This window comes from Plasmodium vinckei (genome assembly GCF_900681995.1).
Source record: "Plasmodium vinckei vinckei genome assembly, chromosome: PVVCY_14".
In the NCBI taxonomy this organism is placed as follows: Eukaryota; Apicomplexa; class Aconoidasida; order Haemosporida; family Plasmodiidae; genus Plasmodium; species Plasmodium vinckei.
In genome coordinates, this window is record NC_051306.1 from 2,000,543 (window position 1) to 2,019,604 (window position 19,062).

At 22.2% G+C, this 19,062-nt stretch overlaps 5 protein-coding genes across 5 annotated transcripts; 3 read left to right on the forward strand and 2 right to left on the reverse strand.

Moving 5' to 3' along the window:
* Positions 1-467: 467 nt before the first annotated feature.
* On the forward strand, positions 468-4,151 carry PVVCY_1405520 (conserved Plasmodium protein, unknown function; the record flags this gene model as incomplete). Its single annotated transcript, XM_008624481.2, has 3 exons — positions 468-3,749; positions 3,850-3,920; positions 4,043-4,151. 3 exons carry the CDS (start codon positions 468-470, stop codon positions 4,149-4,151), a joined length of 3,462 nt encoding a protein of 1,153 aa, XP_008622703.2.
* A 505-nt stretch (positions 4,152-4,656) lies between these two features.
* PVVCY_1405530 (sphingomyelin phosphodiesterase, putative) lies at positions 4,657-6,159 on the reverse strand (the record flags this gene model as incomplete). The annotated part of the gene is made up of 1 exon (XM_037634908.1): positions 4,657-6,159. One exon carries the CDS (start codon positions 6,157-6,159, stop codon positions 4,657-4,659), a length of 1,503 nt encoding a protein of 500 aa, XP_037490946.1.
* Positions 6,160-8,532: 2,373 nt separating this feature from the next.
* PVVCY_1405540 (conserved Plasmodium protein, unknown function) lies at positions 8,533-10,588 on the forward strand (the record flags this gene model as incomplete). Its single annotated transcript, XM_008624479.2, has 6 exons — positions 8,533-8,551; positions 8,654-8,752; positions 8,882-8,911; positions 9,033-9,071; positions 9,211-10,038; positions 10,188-10,588. 6 exons carry the CDS (start codon positions 8,533-8,535, stop codon positions 10,586-10,588), a joined length of 1,416 nt encoding a protein of 471 aa, XP_008622701.2.
* A 1,978-nt stretch (positions 10,589-12,566) lies between these two features.
* Positions 12,567-14,777, forward strand: PVVCY_1405550 (acyl-CoA synthetase, putative; the record flags this gene model as incomplete). Its single annotated transcript, XM_008624478.1, has 1 exon — positions 12,567-14,777. One exon carries the CDS (start codon positions 12,567-12,569, stop codon positions 14,775-14,777), a length of 2,211 nt encoding a protein of 736 aa, XP_008622700.1.
* A 1,476-nt stretch (positions 14,778-16,253) lies between these two features.
* On the reverse strand, positions 16,254-17,738 carry PVVCY_1405560 (protein kinase 2, putative; the record flags this gene model as incomplete). The annotated part of the gene is made up of 1 exon (XM_008624477.1): positions 16,254-17,738. One exon carries the CDS (start codon positions 17,736-17,738, stop codon positions 16,254-16,256), a length of 1,485 nt encoding a protein of 494 aa, XP_008622699.1.
* Between the last annotated feature and the right edge of the window lie 1,324 nt (positions 17,739-19,062).

Genomic DNA, 19,062 nt, shown 5'->3' on the forward strand with positions numbered 1-19,062 from the left:
TATATGTATTTGTAAAAAATTTTACTTTAATTTCCATATTTTATTTGTATATATATAATATTAATCTATGTGTGTGTATATATTATTTTTATAAAATTTATGCGCATTTTATCAAAATGAAAAAGTATTAGTAAGACAAAATATCACCTTATTATTTTTCATTTATTTTTTTTGCTTTATTTGATATATTTCCTTTATTTGATACATTTTTAGTAACATATTTTGTCATTGGCTAAATGAATGTTTATGTATAATTGTGAAGAATGGACAATAAACAGATTTAAAATATATGCAAAGCAGCATATAAAAAAATGAAATAATAATTTGCTTATTTCATTTTGCGTAATTTTTTTTCTTTCTTTTTTTTCTCTCACATTTTTGTAATATTTGTATTTTTCTCCTTGTCTATTCTTTGATTTGATAGTGTGGCTTATTTTTTTTTCATTGGCATATACAATTCAATAAAAATGGCAAATGCTGTAATAAAGAAACAAAAAATAAATTGTCTGAATTATAAAACATGCAACATTGATGAGAAAAAAAAAGATAATAAAGAAAACAGAGTAATATATATTGATAGTTACAATAGTGGAAAAATATGGTTACACGAAAAAATAAATAATTTATGTCAAATAATATTCAAAACAAATAATGAAAATGAATATGGAAAAAATAAAAGAAAAAATAATACCATTTACAATATTCCAAATGCTAATAAAAAAAAGATCATTTTAAACACAAGTTATAGAAACACATTTGATCATATGACATTATTAAAATCATTGTTATGTATTTATGAATTTTATAATAAAGAAAATGTTCAAGATGAAATATCTCCTCAATCATGTAATGAATTAACAAAAGAATCACATAATATTATAAAGACAATATCACCAAACAATGAACATATTTATTCTGAAATAAATAACTGTCAAAACAAAAATAATAATATAATAAACTATAAAATAAATGAAAATAAAAGATTGTCAAAAGATAATATAAATAATATGTTTGTTAATTTAATTAATGAAAAATATGGATTATTTTTTATATTTAATACTATATTTTTTGCAAACTTAAAAAATTATTATTATTTTGTTGATATTATCAATGTATTAAATTATATTGGTCATAGGGCTGTGTCACAAATGGACACACCCATCGATACTGTCGATAAAGAAGAAGAAGAAGTGGTAGATGACTCACAAAATAATGAAAATGACAAAGAAGAAGAAATGATAGATGACAAAATGAATCTGATATATGAACAAGTTGCTCTATTTGTGGAATATTGTTATGATGTCTTAATTTATGAGACAGAAAAAAATGATATAGAGTCATTTTCAAATATGTTTGTAAATCAAGCAAAAGAAAAAAGCACCCAATTTGTAAGACAAATAAAAAAAGAATATAAACCTAATAATATAGAAGAAATAAAAAAAAAATTAAAAATATTGAAAAATAAAAAATCAGATGAAGAATTTTTATTTTTATCTATGAATGAATGTAACAAAAAAATTTATAATGAATTAAGTAAAATTCCTGATTTATTTTATGGGATATCAAAAACAAATGAACATACAAACAGTGAAGTAGAAAATAATGATAGTCAATTTTTTAAAACAGATACAGTTTTATTATATAGTGATGAAGAAAGTTGGGATTCAAATTCAGAGAATTCTATCGATTTCCAAAAAAAAAATGAACATATGATATTTGAAAATTCAGAAAAATTTAAAGGTAGCCAATTATCTACATGCACACAAGAAATGGACGAAGTTGATCAAACACAAAATAGTAACGTTACTCCATCCTTTGAGCAAGGTGATAAAAATAGTAAACCAGAACGAAAAAAAAACTCCTTAGAAAAACTAATTCTTAGTTTTTATAATCATGCTAAAGTTATTATCAGCTCAAATGACGGTCCTAATAAGAAAGAAGCAACCGACGAACCAGATAAAGCAAACAATGAAAATCCTTTTGATCAGATTTTTAATATGGAGATTGGCATGCACTCTTCGAATGTGGAAGCAGTGGGAAATATGGAAGCTGAAAAAGAGGAAGATAAAAAAGAGGAAGTTAAAAAAGAGGAAGATAAAAAAGAGGAAGTTAAAAAAGAGGAAGGTGAAAAAGAGGAAGGTGAAAAAGCCGAGAATGGTACCGAACATGATGCACAAGAAGAAAATCACGACATTATGCATGTTGAAGTAATTAATAATCAGGAAAATTCAATAAATAATCCAACTGTTGTTCTACAAAATGAGGAAGCTGAAAAGGATGAAGTTAAAAAAGAGGAAGGTGAAAAAGAGGAAGTTAAAAAAGAGGAAGGTGAAAAAGAGGAAGTTAAAAAAAAGGAAGGCGAACCCAACGAAATGAATAACCAAACAGGTGAACAATATGAAACAAAGCTAAGTGAAGAAGAGGAAGATGAGGAACTAATAAAATTTTTAAAAGATAAAACAAAGCATATAGATAAACATGCATATAGAGAGACATTAAAGAAGAGTCTTGAATGTAATACAAATTGTAATGTAGAAAATCATAATAATGAAAAAATAGAATTTATTAAAAATATAAAAAAGATATCTGATTTAATAAAAAATAAAAAATTTGATAATAAATATAAAAAAGAATGGGAAAAAAAAATAAAAAATTTTAAGTGTAATAAATTGCAAAGGGCATATAAAATTTTCTTGTCTATACTATTTGCCATAGTAAAAGATATTAACAGATTAAAAAAAGAAATAAAAGAAATGGATAATTTTATATTTATTAATTCAGGAATTGAAAAGTATTTAAAAAATGAAACTGATATTATGTTAAATTGTAAAAATAATCAAGATGAATTAAAAGCAAAAAAAGAAAATAATATAATAAATCATTTTTTTTTGAAAAAAAATTTTTACACTGATTCGGAAAGAAATATTTGTAATTATAAAGACAGACAAAAAAAAAAAAAAAAATACATATCCTATATACCTTTAAAAAATTATAGAATATTATCATGTAGTTTAAAAGAAATTTTTAATGAAAAATTGTTACAAGATAAGTTAGAAAATATTTTATATTATATTGAATATGATAAAGATATACCAGATTATTGTAAATTTTTTTTTAAAGATTTTAAAATAAAAGACACATATTTATATAATATACAAACATTATATAATTCAAATTTTGTGCCAAACATTGAATGTATAAATATGCTTATAAATTGTTTAAATTATAATTATGAAGAAATATATAAAAAAAAATATTTTTTTAAGTATGAATATAATTATACTTATTTATCAGAAATACCATCAGTATATTGTTGTAATGTCCAAATTGTAAAATATTTAGAATTTTTAAAATTAAAAGAAACATGTAATAATATTATAAAGAATAATAAAATTTATGAACAATTTTTAAATCATTTATCTAATTATATAGTTGAAGAATCTTATTTTATTATTCCATTTTTTACATCCTATGGAAAATTTATTATAGTTATAAAAAAAAATAAAAGTGATAATAATGAAAATGCATTTATGGATTTGTTAAAATATAAAAATACTATTTCATATGATATATTTATTAATAGTTTTGCTTATCCTAATGATACTAGTTTTCAAGCAATTGTACATTTTTCTTATGTTTTTATAAACATATTACGAACATTTTTCAAAACAAGAAATTCAGATGAAAATATTCCTGAAATATTTTATTCTCCAATACCAAACGTAGAGAAGCAGAAACTCATATACCACGTAAGTCTATATCTATTTTGAATTTGGAAAAATAAACAAATGTGCATACTACGTTCTTAGCATATTTCTCTTTATTTCATTTTTTTTTTCAACTTTTTAGGAAATGGAAGCTGGAAACAATAGAGGCAACATTATCATGAACATGCTATTTTTAATTGAATCTTTCTTTAAGTAAGTTTGAATGAGGTTCATATTTTTTGTCTATGCATTGGCCTGATTATTTTGCCCGTTTTGTATACCTACAACATTGCATTACACTACACTACATTTGTGTTCCTTTTCTAAACTCTTAGCAATACGAAGAAAGTCAAGCCTCCTACGATATTTTACGAGGGATTAAAATTTTTATACATTATTAGACTTATCGAATTTTATTATCAAAAAGTGCAGTATAATATATAGGAAGGAAACTAATTATTATAACAAATTGATGTTATTATATATAAAGAAAGAATGGAAAGGATATCCTTTTTTTTTTTTTTTTATAAATTTATATTTGTGCATATTTCAAACTTTATGTAATATGTATTTCTTGTTTTTTTCCATTAAATTATTAAGCTTTTTTATTAAAAAAAATTTTAATATTATTATGAAAAAAAAAATACAAATTTTAAGTTTAATTTCTTAGTTTTAGAATATTAACAAATAATGAAGACTATTTAAAACTATAAACAAATTTATGTATTTTTATTGACAATTTTTAAAATGTTTAACACTAAAAAAAAATATAATACAAACAGTGGAAATATATAAACAATAATTACTTATGCATTTAATTCAACAAATAAAAAAATGATAATTTGTTTTTCCTCTCTAAAATTGTTCTTCATTCTTAAAATTTTTAAAGGAATGTGTATTGTACCATTTTTTTATTTTGGTTGTTATTTCCAACAAGTTTAGACAAATTCTAATTATTATCAGGTAATTTGAAAGTAGCATATATGGGAAAATGATCACTAGGATGATGTATATTTATATTATTGTATGGTATACAACATAAAATAGTTCTAAATATAGATATAGGTTTATAGCCACATTGTATGGCTGTTTGGGGTATTATAGTTGTGACCTTTGAATCATTAGAAACTAAAATATAATCTAGTGTATCAATGTATTTATGATCATAATCATCTTCACCATATTCACAATAATCATTAATAGATGAATCAAAAGTTGTTTCTAGTGTTTTATTTGTTACTGTACAGTTTAAATATTTACTTGATGTTACTTCTTTAAAAAAACTTTCATCTTTAATATATCTTATATTAAAATCACCAACAAAAAATAATGGTTCTCCTTTTTTTATAAATTCACTTGGAGGACCTTGATATACCCATTTACTTAATTCATCTATTTGTTTACGTCTACATTTTTGATCCCCCTTACTATTTCCGGAATGTAAATGTGTTGATACTAAATTAATAGAACGATTTTTTATATTAACTTTTATATATATAGCTCCTTTTGCACTAAACATTTCAGGGAATTTACAATTTTCAAATATTAATGCATGCTTCTGTGTTATTTCATGTTTTGACAAAATTATTATACCTCCGCTTAAAAAATGACGGAATCTGAGCCCTCCTGAAATAGAATCGAATGGTGGGGGGTCCTTGTATTTTTTTTTTTTCTTTTCTTTTTTTTTTTTTTCTTTTTTTTTTTTTTCATTTTTCTCTTTTTTTTCTTTTTTCATGGAATCTTTGGCATTATTAAGTATGGGGGAAGGAGATAATGCCATACTATTGCCATTTATTTTATTATTTTCTCCTTCACATGATTCACAATTTTTATTATCAGTGGATGCAATTTTTCGATTTATTTCATCTTTTTCTTTGTTTGTCCCATTTATATTATTGAGTTTATTTACAGAATTAATATTATTTTTAATTGATTTATCTGAGTGTGTGATATTATTTTTATCTACCTCGCGTAAAGAGTTATTTGCATTAGTTTCAGTATCATTACAAAGTTTACCATTTGAATTTGTACATTTTTTTTCATTTTTTATTTCATTTTTACTATTTTCTGACTCAGTATCATTGCATTCGCATTCGTGTCTGTTTTCTTTATTTTCATTATATATATCGTCATTACAACAATCATTTGAAACATATTCTTTTATATCACGTTCTATATGTTTACTAAATAAATCATCCTCCTCCTCATCATCATCACTAACAGCTTCATCTGTAATTTTACTTTTTGTTTTATCTCCTAATATTTTAGTATAATAAGGAAATCGTTTTCTTATTTCACCGGTAGTAAACATTTCATAAGCTGATTTTGTAAAAACTTCATTCAGGGCAAGAACATCAATATCATAAATATCATCAAGTTCACATATATACTCCCCTAACGGTTTTTGTCGATACCCTAAATTTATTTTTCTACTTAATGGAACCTGTATCATTTGGACGTTATAAAACATAATAGTGAAATTTTGGTCTGAGGAAGTTTCCAACGCCATTTTTTTCAACTTTATTATTAATTTTGTTTAAGGGATGTTAGAAATAAAGTATATACAACTCGCATATCCTATCTATGCACATACCTTTATATAAACATATAGATAGATATATGCATATTTATATATATGATACAAATATTTATATGCTTAACTTATATGAAAAATAATGTTGTAAAAACAATAAAACAAACAAAAACAAATATAAAATCACAATTACTCGGAATTTTAACCGATATAAAGCAAATATTTAATAATAATCATCAATCATATTTAAACTTATTATAATATTTAAATAAATTTAATAATTTTTTTTTTTACAAAATTTATTAACTAGTTAAAAAGGTTTAACAACTATAAAAAATATTTATAAGTCATAAACATAAAATTATTTATTTATTCCCATCATTTATTAATTATTTATGATTCTAATTTATAACATACAATCTATATTTGTTTTATTTTATATTCGCAGCACACACTTTTTATGTTGGCATTTATTATTTGCACTGAAAAAAATAATAAAAAAATTTTATAATAATAAATGTGTATTTTTTCTAAATAATTTATTTTATATTTTTTTATGAAACTTGTCTACAATCAGTTATTAGCTAATGTGTTTGTTATATTTTTGTAAAACCTTTGAAAAATTCAAAATACAAAATCGTTGATTTAATATGGTTTATACTATATAAATTATTTTACTCTTAATTTACATTTATAATATATAATTTCCACAAAAATACACATTATCAAATAAATTACATTTCTAATATTCACCTCTTTCTATTTGCAATATATTACTTATAGATTATGCACACTATTTAGTTTATGCGATCGTGTGTTTTTAATATATATATATATATATATATGTGGATTTGTAAAATATAGAATAATAATTTACAGTTTATCAAAATAAATAATATTGTAAATAATTCATAATAATAAAAAATATAAGTATATTTCATTGAATTTTATTTATGACATTGTCCAAATATCCTATTTTATGTGATATATAGTCAACTATTTTATTATATATATAGTATTATAAAATATACAAACAAACAAATGTTATTTAATAAAATGAAAAATGATTAATAATGATTCGATTTTATACTAGTAAAAAAACATCATGCCAAATTATTCGAGCATAAAAGAAATGTCCTTATATACACATCACATGATGCTGCTAATTATGTCTGACCATAATGTAACATTAATGGCATATTTAAATAATATAAAATAATTTTTTTAAATAAACAAATTTTATCTTAATTATTTTATATCCATACTTATGGATATTTATCTTATTAGCTTACTGTCTTCTTATTTTTTCTATCATATTTTAAACAATAGTGAAATATATTTAAAAAGTAATAATAAAATTATATTAAATATTTATATGTATTATTATGAATATATATCCTTTGCACATAGTAAACATATATGGAGCACACTAATACTATTTGTCGGTTAATTTTTTTTTTATCTTTATTACTATTTGCAAATGAAATTTATTCTTTACAATTATATGGAAAAATAAATAACTGTTTAAGAATGTTTTAGAACATTTTTAATATATATAATAATGATTAAAATGAAATAATTCTTAATTGCCATATTTAAATATTCATAGAAACATGTATAGGAAATCTTAGCATTTTTTTCGATTTTTATATGCATACAAAATCAAACATTAAATTGTTATATAATATATAAGCACATATATATTGCTCCTTAATCCTTAAAAGATACGCTACACTTTTATAAAAAAAATTATATAATGTGTAAAGCATAAAAAAAATATATATATAATATTAAAAATATCAAAATACAAAAGTATTTATTTCACTATATTAATCATCTTGTTCAACTTTTACATATTTTATTCTTCCTACCCTCTACCTTATTGTTTTTTTATATATATACAAATGTATTAATATAAGCATCTCCACATAAATACATACATTTGTACTTGGATGTTTCCCTTTTTCTTTCTCTATATATATCCTAACTATTTTTGATGTGGGAATTTATGAATACTTATCAAGCTATATTATATGACTAATTTTATTCATATACACATTAAAAATATAATACATAAGCACATGCATGTATATATATATCCAAATAAACTAATGACCAAACTTGTGTGAAAATTTATGAACAGTTAATAATAATAATTAACTCATAAATAAATTAATAGCTATACCTATGTGTAGCTATAGAATATCCACATATATATATGCATGTGCATATACACATATAATATAGACCACTGACTCTTTTTCTAAATTACGAACAAAATTTATTAAAATTATGGATAAATTAAACAAAGGTAAAACGTCTTTTATAAATTTTTTAATAGAATATAGAGCTATTTAATTTGATATATTTTTCATAGCTTCATATTTACCTATCATATTTTATTTCTATACAGAACATATAATTAGTATAAATGTAGGAGGGAAAATTTACATGACCACTCTTAATTTAATATCGCGATACAAAAATTCACGATTATATGAAATAGTACAAGGTATGTAAAGAAATGGAAAAAAAGAAACTTTGAAAAATATGTTTTTATATAAATATGTCAAAGTTACATATGTGTGTGGTTTTACAAATTTTGTTATACACACAATAATATTATTTTGTAACTTTTTAGAAAAATTGACAAATATACCCGATTTATCAAGTAAACATAAATAATATGAGTGAATTTCCCTATCCCATTATATTTATCAGTATCCACTAATATAATCACATTTTTTGGCATAAATTTGAAACATGCTATTATTTTTTATTTTACTTTATAGACGATTATAAGAAGAGGGAAATATTCATCGATCGAAACGGTTTGAATAAATACATCATATTATACATATTTTTTTATGTAAACAGAATGTGCTATAAAGCTGTATACGTTTTAATTATATATATATATGACCGTGTGTATGATAATTATTTTATTTATCCTACCCATTGGTTTCTTAGGTAACCGATTTGAGTACATCCTTGACTTTCTACGAGATGGGGTCTTAATATGCGAAAATGACATCATTGTCCTAACTAGGATTTTAATCGAAGCTATTTATTTTAAATTATTTTCTTTAATGAAAATAATAAAAAAAAAAATTAATTTATTACATTCTAATATGAATAATAGTGTAAATAAAAATGTTTTTAAACAAATTATAAATACAATAGAAAAAAATAGAAAAGAGGAAACAAACAAATTGGTAAAATTGTCAAGCATTATTTCTAATTATAGTGAACTAAAATATTTTAATTTAAAAAAAAAAAAAAAAAAAACTTATATAAACATTTTAAATAATTCCAATATTATTAACGAAATAAATCATGTGAATACAGACACCGAAAAGGGTTTTGCCAGACACAATAAGAATGACTCTACACATTATCAAAAAAATGAATCCACAAATAAGTTAAATTTACAATCCATCACACATGAAAAAGAAAAAAAGAAAACAAATGCATACAAAGAAAGCTATTATGATACAAATATAAATTCGGAAAAAAATATGAACAGTCAGGAAAATATTTCCAATATTTACACAAAAAGTGAGTCACAAAATTTAAAATTTTCAAATAAAATAGAAAGAAAAGTGTCAAAAGATATGCTGAATAGCAATTTAAAAAATGATGTTGATAAAAAGGATAACCATCTTAGCGATACAAATTCTTTAGAAAAAAGTGAAAAAGATGCTCATGAAAATTCGGAATATTATAATCCAAAAACAATCGGTCATAAATATGTTTCCTTTTCAGGGGAAAAAGATATAATTTTTTACAATAATAGCGGTAAATATATATTAAATACCCTTTTGTGACACATTTAAAATATGTAACAATCGTTTGTCTCTTTGTTATTTTGAATTAATAAAATAAAGAAAAAATTTATATATTATTAATTTTTATATTATTTACTTTTACACACTTTTTTTATACAGAGACTTGGAGCGAAGATGACCAATTGGGAAACATAAAAAATTCAAAAGCTGAAAAGGAGGCAAATAGTAGCCCTAAGAACATAAGTAGATTAAGAAACATAAATGGTATTAACAATAAAGTTAGTGAATTGAATTATATAGGGAATAATGATTATATACGATATCGAGATTACGAAGAATATGGATGTGAAGATGAACATAATAATTTTCCAAATTATATAAATAGTGTGCGTAATAAAAAATCGACATATAATTATGAATATAATAATATGAAAAATAATGTCAGGAATCCTATTATGGTATATCCAGAAATTGATGATGTTGAAGAAACTTCCAACTACCCTATCATGCCTAACATAAATTTAGGAGAACAGATTTTTAGCACCACTGTAGATTTTTAATATGAATGTTTATGTACATATATTTTATATTTTTTTTAAATAAAATATATTTATATGCACACTTCCTTTTAAAATTTTGTTAAAACATGATATGCAGATATTTTTTTGCAGTTTTTTCTTTATACACCTTTTTTGATTTGTTAATTGGAAGTTTTAAAAATAAATTAAAACTCCTCTTTTATGTTTTACTTTTTTTTTGAAAAATAATTTATTTTTATATATATATAATGAAAGATAAATTAATGAATTATCTTGTTGTGGGTATATGTTGTGCATACATATGTGCATATATCAATGCCCCATGTTAATATAGTTTATTTTATAAATATAATTAAAAACCTTAATAAAAATTCCGATTTACAAAAAATGTATATTCATAATAAATCATTCATCTTGTTTGATGAATTAAGTATAGCATACAATCCTAATAATTTATTATTTTGTTTTATTTAAAAAATAACATAATATGGGAACCTTTTGGAAATTTTGCATATATGTGTGTTTTAGCAAAATATGTATTTAAAAAATGGATGTTATTGTATTATATAGCCAAGTATGAAAGTAATTACTTAGGGAAAGTGTAAAACAGAAATATGACATATTATGTGATAGCCATATTATGTATAGCCAATATTTGTGTTTATAAGTTGGTAGTAATAAAGTTGAAATGGAAATATTGTTATAATACTTATGAAATATAGATGTATTTTATTTTTTTTTGACAAAATGATCAAAACGGAAAAAAATAATGTGCCATAAAAGGTAACAGTTGTTAGTATTTTACAAAATTAAATAAAAATTATTTTACCTATTTATTTTTTAATAAATCATGTTTATTTTTTGCAAATATTTTAATTATAATATCGAAAAATTATTTAGAATTTATGAACAGTAATAACTATATATATAAAATTACATAAATATAAGCATTTCCTATTTCCCCATAAAATAAATTAAAAATATGCTGAAATACCCTTTTAAATAAAACTATAGTATAAAAGATACAAATATAATGTAACTACGCCTTAATAAAAAATAAATATGCATAATAATATGCCTACTTAGTAAGTAATACATACAATGATATATAATACTATTATGTATGTATATATATATAATATAAAATATATATATATATATATGAACATATTGTATTCATAAAAATTATATAATAAAATTTTTTTAAGTTATATGGTTGATTTCAAAAAAAAAAAAAAAAATATTTTACCTAAAAATAAACATTAAGAGTATTAAAATAGTATAAATAAATAATGCTATTTATCCAATATTTGTTATTTAAATAAAAATAAATATTATGGCTAAACATAAAGATTTTATGTAATAATTTTTTATTATAAGCAATTAATTGTTTTTTCGTATATTTATATTTGTTTTCCATATACTCAATTTCCATATGTATATTTTATATTCTTTAATTTGCATTATTACAAATATTTTTGTTTTACAGTTATATCGATTTTTAAATATATACAAATTGCAAAGTAATGATAAAATATATGTTATACTGCAATTACCAAAATTATTATACAATTATGGTATATATATTTCCATATATAAATTAACTAAATTTGCAGATTTTTTTGGAAACAAATTTGTGTAACAATGTGATAACTATTTTGCTAATGTAACAATTTTTGGAATATATATATATATTTAATTTTGTATTTTACTGAAATGTAAAACATTTTGTTAAATATATATATATATATTTATCAAAATTATTTATAGTTACTTTTATGAAAAAATTATCCGTATTTTATTTTCCTTTTTGATATACCCCCCCCATTCGTTTCGTTTTCCTCATTTTTTACAACACAATTAAAATCAATCTTAATAAAAAAAGGAAAATAAAAAGTGGATAACCTTCCATAATCCTATGATATACATATGCATACATATATATATATATATAAATAAGTAATATACATTTTTTGTTTGGTATAAAATTTGTAAAGAAATGGATCCAGAAAGTATAAAAAAAACACTTATTGAATTTTTAGAAAATGAAAATATTATTGATATAAATTATAATGACAATGGAGAGTTTAAATATTTTGAGGAAATAAAAGGCACTGCAAAAAAAAATTCTAGTAATCTATATAGGGCATGTAATTATGAAGCATATAATTATTTCAAGAAGAAGAGCAATGATATTCTTGGTACGGATGTGAATACAAGATATGAAATATTTACAATGTGTGCAAAATATTATGCAAATCATGAATTTTTAGGAGAACGAAAAAAAGAAATAAAAGATGGTGAAACCATATTAGGAGATTATGTATTTAAAACATATGGAGAAGTAAAAAATGAAATCGAAATTTTTGCATCAGCTTTATATCAATTTGAAAATATCGAACCAACTACATTTACCGACAATGGAAAATATGATACCTTAAAAATTATGGGAATCTGGTCAAAAAATAGACCTGAATGGTATATTACTGATATAGCATGTGCTGCCATAAATTTTGTAACAGTTCCTATTTATGATACTATAGGTATAAATTCAGTTAAATCAATTATTCAAAAAACAGAAATGAAAGTCTGTTGTGTTGAAGCAGAAAAATTGGAATCATTAATAAGTTTAAAACCCGAATTACCAGATTTAAATATATTAATTATATACAATGATAGTAATTTAAAAGATGATATAAAGAAAAAAGCAATTAAGGCTGGATATAAAATATATTTTTATAAAAAATTAATTGATCAATATAAAAATAAAAATATTATTCCTCAAAATGCTCACCTATTTTGTAATTCAGAAGGTGACAAAACAGGGAACACTACTAATAATAATATAAATGACGAAAGTTTAAAAAATATGAGAGAAACGCTAAAAAATAATAAACCCAAATCAACAGATATATGTACAATAATTTTTACATCTGGAACGTCAGGCAATCCAAAAGGAGCCATGATAACTCATTATAATTTTGTTGCTTTTTCTCATTCGTATTTATTAGATGGTAATAGATTAGGCATAATCAAATATGAAGTAACACTTAGTTATTTACCACTAGCTCATATATATGAGAGATTAATTGAGTCCGCTTTACCATTTTTTGGGGCTAAAATTGGATATTTTTCTGGAAATATAAAAGATATATCTAGTGATATAAATGCATTAAAGCCAACTTTTTTAATTACTGTCCCAAGAATATTACAAAAAATTCATGATAATATTATGGGAACTTTAAAAAATAAAAATATAATATCTCAATTATTAGTAAAACTTGCTTTAAAATGTAAAAGAAAAAATTATGCTAAAAATCCAAAAAAATTTAGTCATAAATTTTGGGATTTAATATTAAAACCAATAAGAAATAGACTTGGTGGACGTTTAAGAATACAAGTTATGGGTTCATCATCTATGGATAAAAATAAATTAGTAGATATACAGATGCTTCTTTCTACCCCTATTTCAGAAGGATGGGGAATGACTGAAGTTGGTGTTGGATTTGTACAGCATAGAAATGATAATATCAAAGGAACTATAGGAGGAATGTTTTCAAATATTATACTAAAAGTTATTAAAGTACCAAATATGAAATATGACCCTAAAGAATATCCCAATAGAGGTGAATTATGTGTAAAGGGTGACAGTGTCATGGTAGGATATTTTCGAGATGAAGAATTAACAAAAAAATCATTTGATCAAGATGGTTTTTTTCTAACTGGTGATATAGTAGAAGTTAATGAAAATAATAGATATATAAAAATTATTGATAGAGCAAAAAATATATTTAAATTAGCACAAGGTGAATATATAGAACCTGAAAAATTAGAAAATATCTATTCAAATAGTATATATATAGAACATATATTTGTACATGGATATAGTCAGGAAAATGAATTAGTTTCTATTATAGTTCCTAGTGAAATTTTTGTTAAAGAATATGCAAAAAAACATAATATTGATTTACCTTATGAGGAACTATTAAAAAATGAAACTATTAAAAAATTGATTAGTGATGAAATTTTGTCTGCATCTAAAACTTATAAACTTAATGGAATCGAAAAAATACGTTTGTTCCATCTAACTCATATTCCATTTTCAGTTGAAAATAAACAACTAACACCCACACATAAAATTGTTAGAAATGTTATCTTAGAATATTACAAGACTGTTATCGATGAATTATATGCCTCCAGAACAACATAAAAACATTTTTTTTTTTTCTTAAGTTTATTGGATTTTTTCAACTTTTTTTATAAAAAAAATATATTCATTACTTTGCTTAATATATTTATTGATTTGTTTTATTGCTTTTCGTTTTTTTTTTTTTTTTATCTCATATTTTATGAGAAATGTGCAAAAAGTGCATGATGACTGTAAGGGAATTCTAAATATGTAAATTCTTAACTTGGAAATATAGTGAAATCCCAAATACAAAAAATTATAAACATTTTAATCTAAATAAGACATCCATAATTTTTTGCTTAATATTTGGGTATATGCTAGTTTTCAATTGTTGTAACTTTTATTCATTTTATCCTTATTTGTGTTTTTCTATAAATAATTGTATTGCCTTTTCGAATATAAAATAATTTCCTATCTTCATAAACTACCGTAAAAATACGACTGTTTAAAAATCGAAAGATTATCCACGCATATATATATATATATATATATATATACATATAGATTTTGCAAATATATTTGATATAAATTCGAGGGGAAGATAAAATGTGCTAAACCAGTTTAATGAATAGTATACCCACTCGTGATGAAAATAATCATAAGTATAATACACAGAAAAAGAGACTGAAAAATTCTAAAAATTTAAATAAAAAAACCTTATTTTTAGATATAAACTTATTCAGATCAAAAAATGGATATTGAACTCAACTCAAATTATAAGATGCAATTTAGTAATGCTTTCCTCGTTCTTGCATTTCTGCTTGCTTATTTTTATTCTTTATTCGTATTTTGGTGTTATTATTACAGCTATTATTAGGTACTGCACAAAGGAATGATAAACTATGGCCCACAAAAATATGTTACTATTTATACCAACCATTTAAACTGACAATTTTTAATTAGCCAACTTTTTTATAATATATAGAAAGGGTATATAACCTATATTGATATCCATCATATTACAAACATGAGATAATTTTTAATTGTTCACAAAAAAAATGCATCAATGTATATAAGTTGAATTAGTTTATTTTTTTTGAATTGATTAAAAATGGAGAACATACAAATTTTATATCCCAAATTTGGAAAAATGGATAAAAAAGACATAATTTATTTTAATTATATGATGCAATTATGAAAAACAAAAAGTGACAATAAAAAAAAAAGTAAAAAAAATGCTAATTATATAAATTGTAAAAATTAATTCCATATATTTATAATATTTCAACAAATTTTCATTCATATATATATATGTGCACACATTCAAAAGTTGAAAAGATTGAAATAAAATTCTCTATCTTAAAAATATTTCATGAAATATATTATTTAGATTTATTCAATTATAAGCATCAAATGTAAGTGGTCAACAATTTAAACAATTTTCGTGCTATATCTTTTTTCCTTATTACCACGACATGCTCCTATTCCCTTTTTTCAGCCTTCGCAAATTTATCTAACCTTATACTACGATTGAAAGCGGATAAAAAATATAAGATATTAGTTCATTATTTTTTTTTTCAAATTATTATGTGCGGCTGATGATGGGCCATAATTTGGAGAAGAATAGCCACCATGTAAAACTACGGTTTCATATTCATTTGAATTTGTAATATAATGCATATCATATTTTTTTTTATTTAAAGAAATAGAGTCAATACTAGGTTTAGCTTTAATTATATTTTCTGAATATTTTTCATCAATTTTGAGCATAGTATCATGGTATTTTTTATTATTTTGTATCATATTATTATTTCCTTTTTCATTATTTTCAATAGGATAATGTTTACATTTTTTGCACATATCATATTCAGTTGTTTTTTGCATAATCATGTCTTTATTTGCTAATTCATTCATATTCGATGACATGTGCATGTCAGTAAGTTTAGGCAAAAACCATGGGTGTCCTAATGCTTGTATGGCTGTACATCTATCGTCTGGATTTTTACTACACATCCATAGTATAATTTCTTTAACATTTTCAGATTTTGTTAACCAATGTTTAGTATTAAAACTAATATGGCATCTCATGTTTTTTTTAAAAATTTCTTTTACATTATTACCTCTAAATGGGGGATATCCACAAAGTATATTATACAATATAACACCTAAACTAAAAATATCAACTTTAGTTCCATAGGAAGAATATCTTAAAATTTCAGGAGCAACATAACCTGGTGATCCACATCTCATACTCATTGATGGACTATTTAAAAAAGATGCTAACCCAAAATCTATTATTTTTAATGAACTTGGATCATTCACATTTTCAAGCATTAAATTTTCCATTTTTAAATCTCTATGTACTACGCCATTTGAATGTAATGCTTCTAAAGCTATTAAAACTCTTTTCATTGCTTTTTTTGCTAATTGTTCTGAGTATGGACCGTTACTATTTATATACTCAAATAATTCACCACCTTTTAAGTATTCTAAAACAAGATACACATATCCTTCTTGTTCATATGCTGATATTAATTTTATTATATATTTATGCATAATTTTTCTTAATACTTCTATTTCTGTATAAACATTAGATTCTTTTACTTTTGATTTATCGACTTCTTTTACTACTACTCTATTACCATATAATATATTTGTTCCAATATAAACATTGGAAAAACTTCCTTTTCCTATTTTTTTATTTAAAACATAAACATTCTTAAATCCTAAAATAGGAAAATCAAGCATATTAAAAAAATGACTCATTTCATTAAATTCTTCCTTACTTCTACATTGAAATTGATATTCTTCATTTGCTGTTATTATATGAATGCATGATCCAATTTCAGTTATGTTATTAATTATTCTACATCCTTTTAATGGTACTGTGAATTCGGGTTCCTCTTGGTGCATATAAGACCAGCATAACAAATATGGATTCTTCTTTTCATCATATGTTAAAGAAACATAAGTTGCTGCACCTGTTGCTAAAGGAAATTCGACTCTCTTCCCTTTAAATAATTTATGATATTTTTTCTCCATTTTAAATTACAAAATATATACATATATATATTTATATATATATATATATACAGCTTTAAAAGATGCAAATAAAATATAATAAATTTATATAAATTTTCAAACAAATGGAAACATACACAAAAATAAACCAAATATAAAAACGTCTATAGCAGTATACACTATACTAGTATAAATATTTGAGCACTTCTGTATATCTTTATCCCCATATAAAGACATTTATTCCTGTATATATAGTATATTATTAATAAAATAAAAAATAATGTAAATTATGCAAATTTAACACACACACAACGGTGAGATTGTTATTAGTACACAATCATTCATATATATATATGGACATATTAATTAATAAAAAAACATCACAAATATAAGCACATTTTTTAAGTAGTGTAAATGTTAACAGTATATATATACAAAATGTGTACTTTAGAAAATTATATAATTAAATACGAAAAAAAACGAAAACAACAAAAAAAAACAAAAAAACAATAGCAGAACAAAGCTCTGTTTCTAAATGTTAATGAAATAGTAATGAAGATTAAAAATTGACAAAAAAATGAAAAGACAAAAAAGAAAGCATGGATATATATTTATTCCTCTGGGACGTTTAATATGTAATTCTATCATTGTTCACTCTCACAACAGTCAATTTACATTATATTGGATATTATTCATTTTTTCATATATCTACGCTTGCTGATCTCTCTAAGTTATTAATTATGAATTACAGTTGTATTATCTTCCAAAACAAAATCGGTTACACTACTCTCATATTTGGAATCTATAAGCATTAATGTATACAACTATACATGAAAATGTACATGTCTAAGTATGTATATATGAAGATTTATATATGATTTATTAATCTATGTAATGACAAAAATTATTAATATATATAATATTTATGGAAAAGCATCGCTAGCTTAATAAACATGATAAAGTTGTTTATGCAAATTGCTATATAAAATCACAAATAAATATACTACGGAAATAAATGGTGAACCTTAAAAAGTATAAATTAGTAGGTTGTTGTTGTTTTATGCAAAAGCGCAAATAAAATTATTAATTAAAAAGAAAGAAATCTCGTAAAAAAAAGGAAAAATAAATTTAATTAAAATATTATAGGCATTTTTTTTAAAAGTATTAAATCATCGAATATAAAAAGTAATAAAATATATAAGCATAAAAAATATAGTATATAATATAATGTGTAAATTAAAAAAAAGAAAAAAGGGGTAAATTATGTATTTATTACAAAATTTAATTATATAATTTAAAATTAATAAACAACTAATGCCCTTAAAAAGAAATTTAATTATATATA